The 15,194-nt window shown below is 43.7% G+C and overlaps 1 protein-coding gene across 5 annotated transcripts in view; it reads right to left on the bottom strand.

Annotated features, from left to right (window-relative positions):
• Positions 1-15,194, bottom strand: part of ASTN2 (astrotactin 2) — an 882,793-nt gene that overhangs the window by 175,277 nt on the left and 692,322 nt on the right. For all 5 annotated transcript variants that reach the window (XM_040482114.1, XM_040482112.1, XM_040482113.1 and 2 more), the window contains one exon: positions 10,177-10,442. In XM_040482114.1, the coding sequence (XP_040338048.1) occupies positions 10,177-10,442 (266 nt within the window). The remainder of the gene's footprint in view (positions 1-10,176; positions 10,443-15,194) is intronic.

The raw sequence follows: 15,194 nt of genomic DNA on the forward strand, positions 1-15,194 counted from the left end.
GCAATAGTCCAGGTAAAACTTGAACAAGACTGGGTAAGAGTGAATTCTTCTGAGAAATTCCTAAGAAGAAAAATCTGCAGGATTTGATAATGGGTTATAGTTTCAGGGGGATGAGTGCAGGAAGGAAGAAAAGCATCAAGAACCTACTGGTTTCAGAATTTGTAAAAAGTGAGATAGAAAACACTATTCTAAAAAAGGCAGTCTTTTATGGCAAATGTAGTGTCCACAAGACTGAAGCCACTCTGTTTCCATTGGATGAAGGGAGTCAGCTCTGGAATGAGTTGAAGCAGTCAATTTTTTAAAAAAAAATTTGGCCGTGAGGTAAAGAAATGAAGACACAGTAGCTGGAGAAGGTAATATAATGCAGTGATAGTGTCTGTAGTGCACATTAGACTTCCTTTTATGATAATTTAAAAAGTTGAAAGGAAGTAGCTAATAGAGAGTACAGCAAAGTGAGAAAAAGCCCAGGGGCTCAGGTTAAACCCTGGTTCCTCCACCTGGTCCTATTTCTAGGGACTGGGGACAAATGGTGTAACATCTCCATGCCTCAGTTTTCACAATGGAGAAAAAAAAAAAAGATAATAATAATACCCACCATGTGAGGTTGATGAAAAGGTTCAGTGAGCTAAGTACATAAAGAGCTAAAGCTGAGCTCCTGGCACAATTGAAGTGCTCAGGAAATGGTTGTTATTAAAAGTACAAGGGAAAGACATTATGCTATTCTCTTTTTTATCACATTTGCTAACTGAATTCAATGCCCCATGGGGCAAGGGTAGGGGGAGGATGCCCTTTGCTGTGACATGCAATAGTGTTTGCATTTGCTAAGTCTGTGTGTCTTGTAGATCTTATTGAAGCTGGTCGTCTTCTGGTCCCATGAAATAGCTACGTTTTCCAGTTTTGCAAGTAGGCAAGCCAAGCATTAAGTTCCTTTTTTGTAATTGACCATGAGCGTGTTGAGTAATGTGTGGATTATTTCTCCGTCTTTTCTTTGATCTTCTCTCTTGCCAAGGATTGCCTGACAGTCTGGTTCCTGGCCAGTGCACCTCCTCAGAATGCACGGAGAAGGAGAGGAAGTGGCCCACAATAGCAGAGATTTACGCCAGATTATAAGTACTTGACTTTCTTAATCCCTAAACAAGGAATTCCCTGAAGGAACTTCAGAATGAAAGAGACCTGTGATAGTGGTTCTCAAGTTCAGTGTGCATCAGAATCACTCTGGAAGCTTGTGAAAATGAAGATTCCCAGCCTCACCCCACCTGAGAAAAAATAATCAGTAGGAGGAAGCCAGGAACCTGCATTTTTAACAAATGCTTCCTCCATGCCCATCCCAACAGATTCCGAGTGAGACCCCCTGAAATCCAGTCTCCATATTCCACTAGCTACTCCTCACGTCGCTTTACTGCTTTATTGTTTTTTCTCTTCACTTTCTAATATACAGTTATCATTTACTATTCTCATTGTTTACTTTTTGTCTCCCACACATGCTCCAATAGAAATTAAGTCTCCAGATGGTCAAAATACATGCCTGTTTTTCTCTCTAATGTATCTCAAATGCCCAGCATAGTGCCTGACCCAAGGGAGACCCTCAGTAAATACCTGCTAAAATTATTTGAATTGAATCCCCACACCCCCAGCCACCTCATATAGGAACTTCTGCAATAGAAACCCCAACTAACTGGTCATCTTATTTAAGTCTTCTATAACGTTTGGGTCCAGAACATTTAGAAAACAGACTGATACCAAGATTTTTTTTCCAGGAAAAATAATTTGATAATGTATAATTTGGTATAAATTTTTGGAGGATGGAGATCCAAAGACACTTTGAAATCAGAGATCTGCAGACCCCAAATTTAATAACCCTTGGTTATTACATAGCCTTGGTCCCTGAAATTCACTCTTCGGTTGTTGCTGTAGTTATTCACCTAAAAGTCACATTTATTTTCACTTTTTTTTTTAGGAATTTAATTTTTTTAATGTTTATTTTATTTTTGAGAGAGAAAGAGAGAGAGAGAGAGAGAGAGAGAGAGAGAGAGAGAGTGAAAGCAGAGAGGGGAAGAGAGAGAGGGAAAGAGACAGACAATTCCAAGCAGGCTCCATGCTGTTAGTACAGAGCCTGACACAGGGCTTAAACCCATGAACTGCGAGATGATCTGAGCCAAACTCAAGAGTTGGATGCCTAACCGACTGAGCCACCCAGGCGCCCCTAAGATTTTATTTTTAAGTAATTTCTACACTCAACGTGGGACTTGAACCTACAACCCCCAGATCAAGAGTTGCATGCTCCACCAACTGAGTCAGCAGGTGCCCCTAAAAAGTCACATTTAATCATGTCTTTTTCCCTTGACCGAAACCTTGAAGGACTCCCTATAGTTTACATGGTTCCTAACTCCCTCAATGCAGCATTCAAAGCTTCCCACAGCTCAGGCTTCTGCACATCACTTTTCCAGTTTGATCTCTCCCAAACCTCACACCTGTCACAGAGTGACTGATGAAACACATAAGCTTTAGATACAGACATCCCAGGCTCACATTCTGACCCCACAAGTCCCTAGCTATGTGATCTTAGATAAGTTACTTACCTCTGTAAAGCCTCAGGTTTTGCTTTTTAATTTGTGAAATGGGCATAATAGTGCATACTCAAATGTGTTGGGGGGGGTGGAGTGAGAGAACATATATTAATATACATAAAACGCTTAAAAATGCCAGGCATAGATTTGGCACTCAATAACTGTTGAGTTTTATTCTCCTATTCTATATGTTTGGCTCATAGTATCTGAAATAACTTTTTTCCCCCTTCCTTTCCAATATCCCTTAGTCTGGACCAAGGTTTATCAGACTTTTTTTTTTTGTAAAGAACTAGAAATGAATGTTTTTGGCTTTGTGTGTCATACTGTATTCTGTGGCTACTACCCAACCCTGCTGTTGATGCAGAAAAGCAACCATAGATGATATGTAAACAAACGTGTGGCTAGGTTTCATAAATGTTATTTATAAAAACAGGTGGCGTGCTGGATTTCACCCATGGGTCACAATTTTCCAACTATGACCTGAACTAGCTTTGGAACTTTACAGAACTGGCTTCAAGCTTCTCTGAGACTCTGTGTCCTCATCTATTAAATAGGGATAATAATAGTACTTCCCTCATGAATTGTTGGATGATTAAATGAGATAAAAGCATGTAAAGCCCTCAGCACAGTTTCTGGCATATGATAGGCATCTCATCGATAGTATTATCTTCATCATCCAACAGATCTGCCTCAAGCTGTTCCATGATCTGCCCATATCCACCTTGCCTACTGCAAGAACTTTTCCAGACTCTCTCTGAGTTTCTTTCTCCCACTTTCTAACACTATTGGAATGTCAATTGTATTATTTGAAAATAAGTCATGCATGAATGTAACATATGCAAGTAATTATAGTTACTTCTGTGACTCCTCAGCTTCATCCACTAGACTGTGAGCTCCTTGAAGGCACAATCTGCATCTGACTCCCCCTTCTGAATCTTGTTCCCTTACACAGTTATCTGTCACACACTAAGCACCCAAGGAAGGCAAGAAGATGGCAGCGATGGTGCTACAGTGATGGTGACAGCAGCTGTGATAATGGTGGTGGTGATGGTGGTAATAATGGTGTGGGGGAAGCGGGGGTGATCTTGGCTGACTTCCTTTCAAAGAGCAGTCATTTGGAATTCCCTTCTCAATGAGAGCCAAGAAGTGTAAATAGAGCAAACAAGTCTTTCTGGCAGAGAGAGGATCTGCTAGAGGGTCAGACAACCACAACAAGACCAAAATTATACATGGCTCTTCCTAGAGCAGCATGAAAAGAAAAAGAAAAAAGAAAAACAAAACAAAACAAAACAAAACTCACATGACCGGAAGTCAGGAGACCCAAGCACTAGGAAATAATCATCCATCTATAGAGTATTTCACAGTCTTCAAATTGTTAGCAAAGGGTGTCTTAATTTTTCTACATGAGAGCCCTCTAGTAAAAGTTACCACTATCCATTTTACAGAAGAGGAAACTGAGTCTCAGAGAGATGAAGGGCATCACTGAGGCCAGAAGCCATGCCTAACTGCTTCGAATTCAAAACTGGTGTGTGACTAGAGCAAGCCACTCCTCAAATCTAGGTCTTACTTCTACTATTTGTGACATAAGAGACTTGATCTGTAAGATGAACAGGATGTGGTTTTAACATCGCTCTCTACTCATAAATGCTGTGTCACTGCAATAAAGTGCAAGATATGTACCTATTTCTCTTCCAAATATTAATTGAAGGAGCAAAACTGTTAATATATCTGGATGGGAAATAAATTGCAGGTCACAGGATGACTCTTCTAACCTCAAAGTACTTCCCTTATTTTCAGGGTAAAAGTCAGCTCTGACCCTACCACAGCACTGGGAGGTGGAGGACGGGGGGAGGGTGATGAAGTTAGCTCAGAATTCTCATGGTACAGATAAAGTAACAAAGACCACAACACTAGAAGCATCCATGCCCAATGCCATATAAGAGTCAAGGGCAGAGCCTAGTTCAGATTCCAGATGTCCCAATTCTCTAGTTGTCCCAAAGAGAACTCCTAGCCCCAACATGGATAGAGATAGATACAATGCCTAATTTACAAATGAGTGTAAGGAAGGTCACCCAGTAGCCAATGGCAGAGATGGTTTCAAATCAAGCTCTGACTGGCTCTGCACCATGACTCTGTTCTGTCTCCCCCACTCACAGCCTCTTCTTCTCCTTCACCCAAAGGCTACATTAACAGCCCCACAAAGTCTTATACATTAAGCACTAGCTGTGGTTTTGGGCTGTGTAAGGTCATTTAACAGGTGGAGGGAGGAGATTTATATATAAACCAAACTGTCCATCATAAATCATTTTTTTCCTGCTTTCTTTGTTCTAAATCACAGCGTGACATGTAATGAAGGGCTCTTTTCCAACTGAGGCACAAGGAGTCATCCTATCCTATGTATTTACGGAGACGGATGCAAGGAGACCCCAACCACCAAAGGAGCTGGTGTCCAGTGGTCCCCAGGGCTATTCAGAGCACATCCTAACCTTGGTCCAGAATGAGAGGCCAGAACTGCCTTAAAGACCTCAGACAAGCCACACCCCCTCTCTGATACTTCCTACCATGCCATAAAATGGGACTCAGAAGTTGCCTGAACACCCCCAAATAATTCAAGGGAGTCAGGGGTTCTTACATAGAAGACTGGTTCCATTCCACATCAGGAGGTCTGTAGGAGAAGGGAATCCTCTTATTCTTTGTGGCACTCCACCTATGACTTCCCTTACCAACAGAATATGGACTCCAGCCAAGTTTATAAAGTGTGAAAATGTTCCTGTATTCCCTCCATTCATGATCTGTCCTTTTGGGTTACCCAGTGATGTCTCCCATGCAAAATACAGATCTTACTCTTACTCTAGAATTTCATGTCCCTAGCACTTTGGACACCTGCAAAGTTACAGAGTACTACTTAGAAGAGGAAGTATCAAAGGAAACTTGAAAAAAGGAGGGACGAAGTTGAGATGAACATCACTTTTATCATTATCATAGAGAATGTTTGTCCATTATATGCAATGTGCCAGGCACTATACATTCGTTATCTTGTTTGATGCCCATAAAGACCACATTTTACAGATGTGGAAATTGAGGTTTGGAGAAGTCATTCAGCATCACACAGTGAACAGGAGATTGGGGCAGGATTCCAATCCAGCCTGAGTAGAGCAACAGAGCCTATGCTACCCGATTCCACTCCAACGAAGTTTCTTGCAGGAAACTCAGAAAGAAACTCATTCATCCTCTCTGCCTTTTCAGGTAGGGGAAGAAACACCCAGAAAGGGAAAAAGAACTTTTCCCAGCCTTGCTGTGCCTCAGTGTCAGAGCCCAGGCCAAGGTTCTTTTGTGTGTTATGCATGTGTTCTCCACCTCCAGCTGCAGAGAAAAGCAAAGAGATGGAGAAGCCAGGGGAGAAGGATTGATGGGGTCTGGGGAGGCAGAAAAACAGATGACTGCCACAAGGGGAGTGGCTGCCTTCTCATCACACCAGCTTCATTCAATGACCATATTCCCCTCCCCCAGATCATTTCCAGACCTACAGTCGGCCTTTCCCACCCACTCCTTCCTTAGCCTGGATCTCCTGGAAAAGCCTAACTTACCACAGCCCCTAGACTGTTATGCAACTTTAAAAAGGCCTACCATTGGGGGTTGGGGAGGAGAAGCTTGGAGACTCGAGGGAGCCATCTCATCAACCAGCTCTGATGTTTCTGAGCAGGGATGACTAAGAGGAGGAGAGCGTGCGGCTGAGAACACATCACCCCTGCCTGTCCGCCTGCCCAAACTCTTCCCAGGCTCCCCACTACTGGAGGCCAGACTCCTCCCCACCACAGCCTCCCCAGGCCTGCCTGGCCCAGCCCTGCCACTTTTTCCTCGGTGCTGCCCATGGAGCTGCCCCGAGTCTCAGCCCCTGCCACACACGGGTTCTCACTCAGTTTCTCAGGCAAATGGGCCAGTTCATTCTTCAGGCCTTTGCAGGAGTTGGGTCTTCAGTGTTGCATGTGCTCAGGCTCCTCGCCTTCCCCCAAACACAGTCCTCCACATTCACCTTATGCATCCAAGCCATCTTAGATGTCACTTCCTCAGGGAAGCCTTCCCTAACTCCACAAGACCTCCTACCACACTCTTACAACCCACTGGCCTGGACTTCCCTTGGTACTTTGCAGTCCATCTTTACTTGTATCATTGTTTCATTAATACCCGTCTCGTCCGTGTGAGGATAAAGACCAAGTCTACACATTACACTCTACTTCTCAGGGCATGACACAGTACTTGGCATATAGTAAGTCCTCAAAAATGGTGAATGAATGAATGAATGAATGAATGACTAGTGCTTCAAGGGTCCCAGATCTCCTATAAGGAGAACAGTGACATCTAGTGACTGCTTTCACACTCTTGGGCTTCTCTGATAACATCCCACCAGTTGGCCTCGAAAACCTCTCGCTGGATTTCCGAAGAACTGCATATTTCGCTGATGCCAAGGGAAGCTGGCATAGAATCCAGACATGGGGGAATCTGATTCCTAAGCAAGGAGGAAAGGAACCACCAAGCCTCTGGCTATTGCATGTGCCAAGAACACATCACAAAAGTCCTGGGACTTCGCTAAGATGGTGCCACATCACAGATGAGGAGAGTCTGGCCCAGAAAGGCAGTCACTGGGCCAAGTTTACAGAGCAGTAAATGGGGATTCTCACAGCCTCACCCACCAAGTCCTGGAGAGCAGCTAACCATGATGCTTCACTCATCCACACTGACATAACACTGGTTGGACCATCTTTGGTATTTGGCGGAAGCTACCGCAGCCTCCTGAGAGGTCTCCCCCTTTGCACGCTTGCATTTTCACACTCATCTCTCACCCTGAAGCTGCAGGGGTGGAGATATATACATATTTGGCTTTTTTGTTATAGTTATTGTGGAGACCTTTCATGCACAGAATTAGATTATCCACGATGCTTACTTCATGATTCAAGCTCATTATTGCACCATGCATGGTTAGGCTTTATGTATTCATCCAGTTAGTGTTCGTTAATTAGCTAGTTTTAATGCTTTAATAAACTCCCACAAATCCACCACCCAAAATGCCAGCTAGGAACTTGATTCCTCCATGTAATGAGGGCTCCCTCAAGCCATTGCCCCGCCTCCCTGACTCAAGACTACCATCATCCTGAGTCCTACGTTCACCATTTCCTTGGTTCCCTTTTAAAATAGTTTATAACACCTGTATTCATTCCAAAAATGTAGTGTATTTGGCGTGTGTGTATCTGTTTTAAATTAAAACAGGGGAGGGGTGCCTGGGTGGCTCAGTTGGTTAAGCATCCAACTTTGGCTCAGGTCATGATCTCACAGTTCATGGGTTTGAGGCCTGCATCGGGCTCTGTGCTGACAGCTCAGAGCCTGGAGCCTGCTTAGGATTCTGTGTCGTTCTCTTTCTCTGCTCCCCCACCCCACCCTCAAAAATAAATAAACATTAAAACATTTTTTTAAAAACAGGAGAAAGGGTATCATGCTATATAAAATATACTTTTGGGGGGGTGCCTGGGTGGCTCAGTTGGTTAAGCGTCCATCTTCGGCTCAGGTCACGATCTCACAGTTTGTGAGTTTGAGCCCCGCGTCAGGCTCTGTGCTGACAGCTCAGATTCTGTGTCTCCCTGCTTCAGATTCTGTGTCTCCCTCTCTCTCTGCCCCTCCCCGCTCATGCTCTGTCTCTCTCACTCTCAAAAATGAATAAATGTTAAAAAAAATTTTAATTATACCTTTGGGACTTCTATTCTTCATTTAATATTATGTTTGTTCATCTCATATCAAGTGTCAGTATAATCCATTTGTTTTGTCTGCTGTAGAGCATCCCACTGTATGCACATTCCATTATACACTTATTTAACTGCTCTCCCACTGAAGGGTCTTCTGTGTCATTTCCAGAGGGCTCCTTCTGGTGCACAAATCTAACCTATCTAATCCTTCCTGCATATCCTAAGCATCTCACTGCCCTCCAGACAGATCCAAATTCTATGAGCTAGTTTTCTATAACCTGTATGATCAGGCTCCTTCTGACCTCTCTAGCCTCATTGTGCTTTCCTTTTATTTCTTGATCTTAGTCACGGGGGATGTCTTCCAGTCTTCGTATGGATCATGTTCTTTTCTGCATCTGGTCATCTACCTAATGCTTTCCCCACCTCCTTACTCTGATCCCCTCTCTATCCTCTATGAAGCCCTACCTGACCATGCACCACCCTCTAGCACTCAGTCCAATAGAATGCTATGGTGGGAACGCACAATCCATAGCATCCTATTGGTGCTGGTCAGGGATCTACCAGAGGATCTTCTTTGGAGGTGCAGGGCCAGCTATCTGGGAGTTGCTGCAGAGGGAAGCATGGGGACCAAGTAGAGATGCTTTAACCACTTTCCTCTTCCTAAGTGAAGGCATGGCATCACTATTCCTGGTTTTTAGGAATTGGGGTTCCTGAAAGATTGCATTTAGAGAAACCGTTCATTAATATACTTTTGCAAACCAGTGAACCATTTATATGGTCTCTTCAAGCCCAGGCATACTGTAATGGAAAATGAGAGATGCAGAAAGAGGAAAAAGAGGAGATAGAACTTCGCGACTAAGTACATGGGCTCTGAAACAGACTAACTTTGAGCAAATCACTAAACATCTTCGAGGTTTCCTTACTTATAAAGTGGGCATGACATTAGGATGAACCACATGGAATTACCATTTTTTTTTTTAATTTTTTTTTTTTTCAACGTTTATTTATTTTGGGGACAGAGAGAGACAGAGCATGAATGGGGGAGGGGCAGAGAGAGAGGGAGACACAGAATCGGAAACAGGCTCCAGGCTCTGAGCCATCAGCCCAGAGCCCGACGCGGGGCTCGAACTCACGGAGCGCGAGATCGTGACCTGGCTGAAGTCGGACGCTTAACCGACTGCGCCACCCAGGCGCCCCTGGAATTACCATTTTTATAAATTAAAAAATGATCCACAGTTGGTAATTTCATATGAATCACACCAATACTTATATGTATTTCATAGATCTGGAGGGAAGATTAAATGAGATAATCCAAGTATAGCACTGAGGCAGAGACTGTCAGGTTTTCAACAAACCCATATATCTTCTTCTCCTTGGCAAACAGATAGAATAGATTTCCCTGTTTTTGTTTGCACATAGGTGTGTCCAATGGCTGAGTTCTAGCCAAGGGAGTGGAACTGAAATGATATTTGTTACTTTCAGGCTTGGCCCATTTCAACTTCTCACGTATGATCCTCCATGTTCTCTCTTCTTCCACAGCAACTGTGGAAGCATCAGGTTGATGGAGCACAAGACAGAACAAGGTGGGTCTCTGAACCATTTCTCAGAGTAAAGCCACTCATCATCAGAAACATTTATCTGGGACTCTGCACAAACAAGCGATAACTTCCATTGTCTTAAGCCATTGAGATTTGAGGATTTGTTGGTAATAGCAGCTATATATGTACTTAAACCATGGTAAGGAATCAATAAATGCCAGTCATCACCATGGTGATGATGATAAGACAATCCCAGTGGACAAAGGGCCTACAAGGGCAGGAGGCAGGAAGATTGATATTTAAATGTGACGCAGTGGCTGTGTCAGGGGAGCTCACCTCCTTGGTACCATTGTCTTGGATGAGGGTATACAGTGGTACCACACGGTTGATTTCCAGCAGCACTGGCGTGGGGCTCAGCTGCTCCTTGCCCGGCCGGCGGCAAAGGTGGCAGGTAGAGGGACAGCGGCCTTTCTCCTCACAGCGGATCTCCACACCTGAGATGAGCTGGTCATCTGACAGCATTTGCGCCGTCAGCAGACCTGAGAGGTAAGTGATGAAGGGCATGGACTTGAGTTCCTTCTTGCTGCCCAGCTCTGTGGTCTCTGGAGAGGAAAGAGAAATTCAATATTGTTCAAAAGGTCAGACTCTTGAACCCATAGGGTCCAATGTGCTAAGGAGGAGGTATCCACTGGAAAGGAAAAAAAAAAGATGGTAGAATGGTTTGCTCATGATGCCTTGGAAAGCACACCTGCTTGAGGACTCAAGATGTCAGAATGGTATCTTGTTTTGTAATTCACGTTAAATAGCTCCTTACTTTCTCTGGGCCTCACTTTCTCCATATTGGAAGTTGGTTGCTTAGACAAGAGGATTCTCCAAGGGCCCTGTAAGATGTAAATATCCAAAGAAATTTTTCCCAACAGGAAATTCCTGTCTACTGTCAATTTACATAAATTTTACCTTTCTTTTGAGAACTTGCCCCAGTCCTGTATTTTCCATGAAGTTTCATGTAATGGCGGAAACATAAGCTGGAGTCCAATCAATTTCCATTTAAATCCCTATTCTGTTTGAAAATAGCAAGGGGTCTTGGGAAGGTCTCTTAATACCTAAGTGCCTTTGGAGATTAATTCTGTAAAATGGGGTTATAACGTTAACTGAAACAGTGATGAGTGGTAAATGAGATAGAAGGAGGTGGACCTGCCTGAAAAAGAAATGATTTCCCCTTTCTTTCTGTGCTCCTATGGTCCCTTGTTCAAATTTCTTTTCCTATCTTCTTCATGCGCACGCTGAGATCTAATTACATATGCTCCATTCTGGGCTGTCTCTCTTGATCTGTGCAGTTAGCATTTCCCACCTCTGTGCTTCTGCCCACTTTCTCTGCTGCCTCTCCAAACATTTACCACCCATCCATGCTCCATTTCAATATCCCCTTTTCAGGAAATCTTTTCTCCTTGCTCTAGCCCTTCTTCTCCGAAGAAGCATTTCTGTTGATAAGCCTTTTTCTTGTTAAGCTCATTTTCTCATCTCATTTTCTGCTGACCTCGCCAACCATATTATCGGCTCTTGGAGACGGGACCATGTCTCCCACTCCTGCCTCCCGCACCCTGTCCACTTCAGTGTCCAGCACGGCACTAGGGATATACTTAAGACTTCATCAAAGAGGAAAATTATGGAATCTGAATGGCTAGAATGACATTCATGATCTAGTCGGGAGGCTCCAAAATCCTTCAGAGGAATTCTTATGGATCCCAAGAAGCATCTCAACAGATGCTTGCAAAGGACAAAAGGGAAACTGGGCAGGTGGCACTCTAAACCCCACCTCTCGGCTTCCATTAGAGCAGTGCCACTTTTATCTCTCCTATAGACTGGCCTTCTACATAAGGCTTCATGAGAAGAGAGTGGTCTACAGCCATGCCAAAAAGCTTGAAAAAGCAAAGTAATTGGTACAACCCAGGGAGTTCCATTTACATCAGAGACTTTGTGAATGGTGTTCTCAAACTTACGAGATGCATAATCTGAGTGGCAAAACAGGATAGCCCTGTAAGTAATAAGGGACAGGACTTGGTCCAGACGGCAGTTTCTTCTAAGCCTGGTGAAGTGAAGGCAGGCTCCTGCCTCAGTGGCAACAGGGGCCCTGGGCACCAAGGCCTGAGAGAAAAAGTAGGGTTGTCTCCTGCTCTTGCTCTTGGCCTGCAGTGACATGCAGCGGCGATCTGGAAATGGGCTTGTGAACGAGAAATCAAAATAAATGCGGCCTTCATTCATTACTCTCTGGGCCCTCGGGCCTGGGATCTGGGCTCCACCTTTTGTGTCTGGCTGTCAGCAAATGCTTATGAGCATCAGATCAAAGACTCTGAGGGAGGAAGACAAGGCAAATTCCAGCTAACCAATCCTTCAGAGGGATTAAAGAAGGGTAGTTACTAAGATAAACAAAACAAAGCTGTGAAGAAGGCATCTCAGCAGCTGGGCAGACAGAGACAGTCTTAAGTACAGACAAGTCGAAAGAAGATGATGATGATGATGACTTCTGGAAGTGGAGGCCAGAAGGAATAGTTTTGGAGAAGGGTAACTTCAAACTTTGGAGAGAATAACCATTGAGGGGAGAAGGTCAGAGAGCAGAGCTGTGAGGATGAGGACACTAGCGAGACAGTTAGCCCACACTCTGATCCAGAGGTCAGCAAACTATGGTCCATGGGTCAAATCCACACCTCAGCCTTTTTTTTTTTCCTTTTTTGTAAATAAAGTTTTATTGGAACACAGGCACCCTCATTCATTTATATATTGTGTATGGCTACAGTGGCACAATTGAGTAGGTGCAACCAGGACACTATGCCCCACGAATTCTGAAATATTTACTATCTGATCCTTTACAGATTAAGTTTGGGAACCTCTGCTCCAGTCCTAGGTTATAGATGGGGAAACCGAGTCTCAGAAAGAGAATCTACCTTTGGTCACACAAGAATGTGGCAGTATAATGGTAACATTGGAATCGATTAGGCCATCAATACACTTACATTGTGAATCTCCAATGAGAAAAAAATAGTGAGGCACCTTTTCTCCATAAAACATCTTCCAAAAAACTATTGAAAAAACATACATTTGAAAATGGTAATCTGGTATAACCCTCCCATTTTAAACAAGGGGAAACTGTGTCCCAAAGAAAGACTCTCCAAGGTCACACTCTGAGTTTGGGTTCCTTTCGGTACATGATTCCAGTCTCTTCTGTTAACCAGTTCATCACTTAAACTGCTAATTTTATCTTGTGTTTTAAACCATAGATGGCCGACCCCTCATAGCACCTTGCCACATGCACATAATTTAACTGGGAAGGAAATAAGGTGTTGGAAGTAAAAATTCCCTTGATCAAACATTCATAGCCACTGGGTTAAAGATATAACTATCCATTTAACAACAAAACAAGCTATAGATCTTTGCTGGTCTGTTTTTTCCAATAAATCTCTTTCATCTTTTTTTTTTTTTTTTCAATCTATCAATCCTACAGGTGGGGTTAAAAGCCCACGGTCTAGACTAACAGTTGCACTACAGTAGCAATATAGAATTCCTAGTTGAACACAGAAGCTGGTTTTGCAAAAGGAGGGTCCTTGAGTATCACCTGGTCCAACCCCATTGCTCAACAAATGAAGAACTTGAGACCTAAACAGAGAAAGAGATTTACCTCTATATTCCATGCACATTTATTAACAATGATCCTTTTTGTAAAGATCGCTTCATGCCTAAGTTATGATCTGGATGAAAGTTACAACAGGGAAGACCATTAACCATTCCATTAATTATTCCTCTGTAGACATGGCAATTGTGAAATCTACTTATTTCTGATCCAACCTCACTCTGTGGCTAATGTCATCTTTAGTTCAAGTGCCAGTTTTTCAGAAAGGCCTTCCCTGAACTCCATCCCCATGCCACCAATCTACATAGGGTTTCCTATTAAAGATTCTTGTAGCATCCTGTTCTATCCATCACCTCTTAATGCGTCCAGACTATAAACTCCATGAGGACAAAGACCGTATTAGTTTTGCTGATTCCCATACCCACTTCACACAGAACGTGAAACACTTCAGGTTTTCAGTAATATTTTCAATAAATATTTGTTGAATATGTATTTATAGACCCTGATCACTATCACTGTACTATCTTATCAAAGCACTGATAAGTCGAAGAACAAAGATCTGTGCATGTCATGACTAACAGTTAATTGATGGCTTGTAATCAAGTGGCAACCTCTTCCCAAAGCAAAATTAGCTTTCTCAGTTGGAAGGTTTATGGATGAATAGCTGATCAATTTGCCAGTTGCTCTGACCTCCCCTGGGTTTTCACATAGGCCCTTGCCATTGAGGGGATGGGAGAGTTCACTTAAAACAGCCTGTCTCTAACAGGCAAGGATCAAGAGCATTTTTGAAGAGACTTATCCTCTGTTCACATTTCCCATCCCTCTGAACAATGCTTCCAAAATAGGATCATGTCTGGTTTCAAGCCCAATTCAGTTCCAATGACACTACAACCCATTCATTTGAGAACCTGCCAACTGAACTCTCTTTTTTCTCCTCCCAAATTCCTGCTGGGTCTAATTTTGTTGCCACCAAAAAAAAAAAAAAAAAAAAAAAAGCAGCAGCCTCAGTTGAAGTGACAAGTCCTTGTTGGGAGGACAGCCAGGGCTTTCCGGCAGGAGGCGATGGCACTGCTTGCCCTCATCCAGAAAACAAAACAAAGGCAGCAGACGAAGGGCTCCGGGGAGAGCCAAAGCCGTGCGAATGTTTGTTCAATATTCGGCCACAGCGCAGGGCGCTGCCTCCCAAGTCAGACAGGCTTGCTTTGGCAATAGGCTTGCACTTGAAGCATTTAAAGGCTCCACAGGGACCAGAGGGGCTCAAATTAGAAACGTTAAGGGTGGGGGAAAGAGGGTGAGACTTTTATATCATAAAGAATGGCCTTTATTACAGCAATGGCCTCCCAGGAATTGTTGAAATGGGATCATTTCTTAGGCGGAGTTACTGTCTCCTGTTGGAGGAAAGCAATTGCTCTGAGGCCTGACTCAAGGACCCACACAAATATCCTGAACAAAGGGAAAGTAGCCAGCCGAAAGGCCATCGGCAAGGCCTGTGCTTGTGCGTTGTGCAATCCAAACTCCCCAGCGGAACAGTCAAGGTCACGCATTGTCAGTGTGCCCTTCGTAAGTCACGGCACCGACCTGACTGAATGAGTTCTTGGGAGGATCAACGACGGTGCCTGGCAAAGGTTAAGCTCTCAGTCTGTATTAGTCGTTGTTGTTGCTGCTGCTGCTGCTGTGGTTGTTATAATTCTTACCGCTGCTGCTGCTGCTCACAGGATGTTACAATTGC

Source organism: Herpailurus yagouaroundi, unplaced genomic scaffold (genome assembly GCF_014898765.1).
Source record: "Herpailurus yagouaroundi ecotype Mexico unplaced genomic scaffold, PumYag 160, whole genome shotgun sequence".
NCBI lineage: Eukaryota > Metazoa > Chordata > Mammalia > Carnivora > Felidae > Herpailurus > Herpailurus yagouaroundi.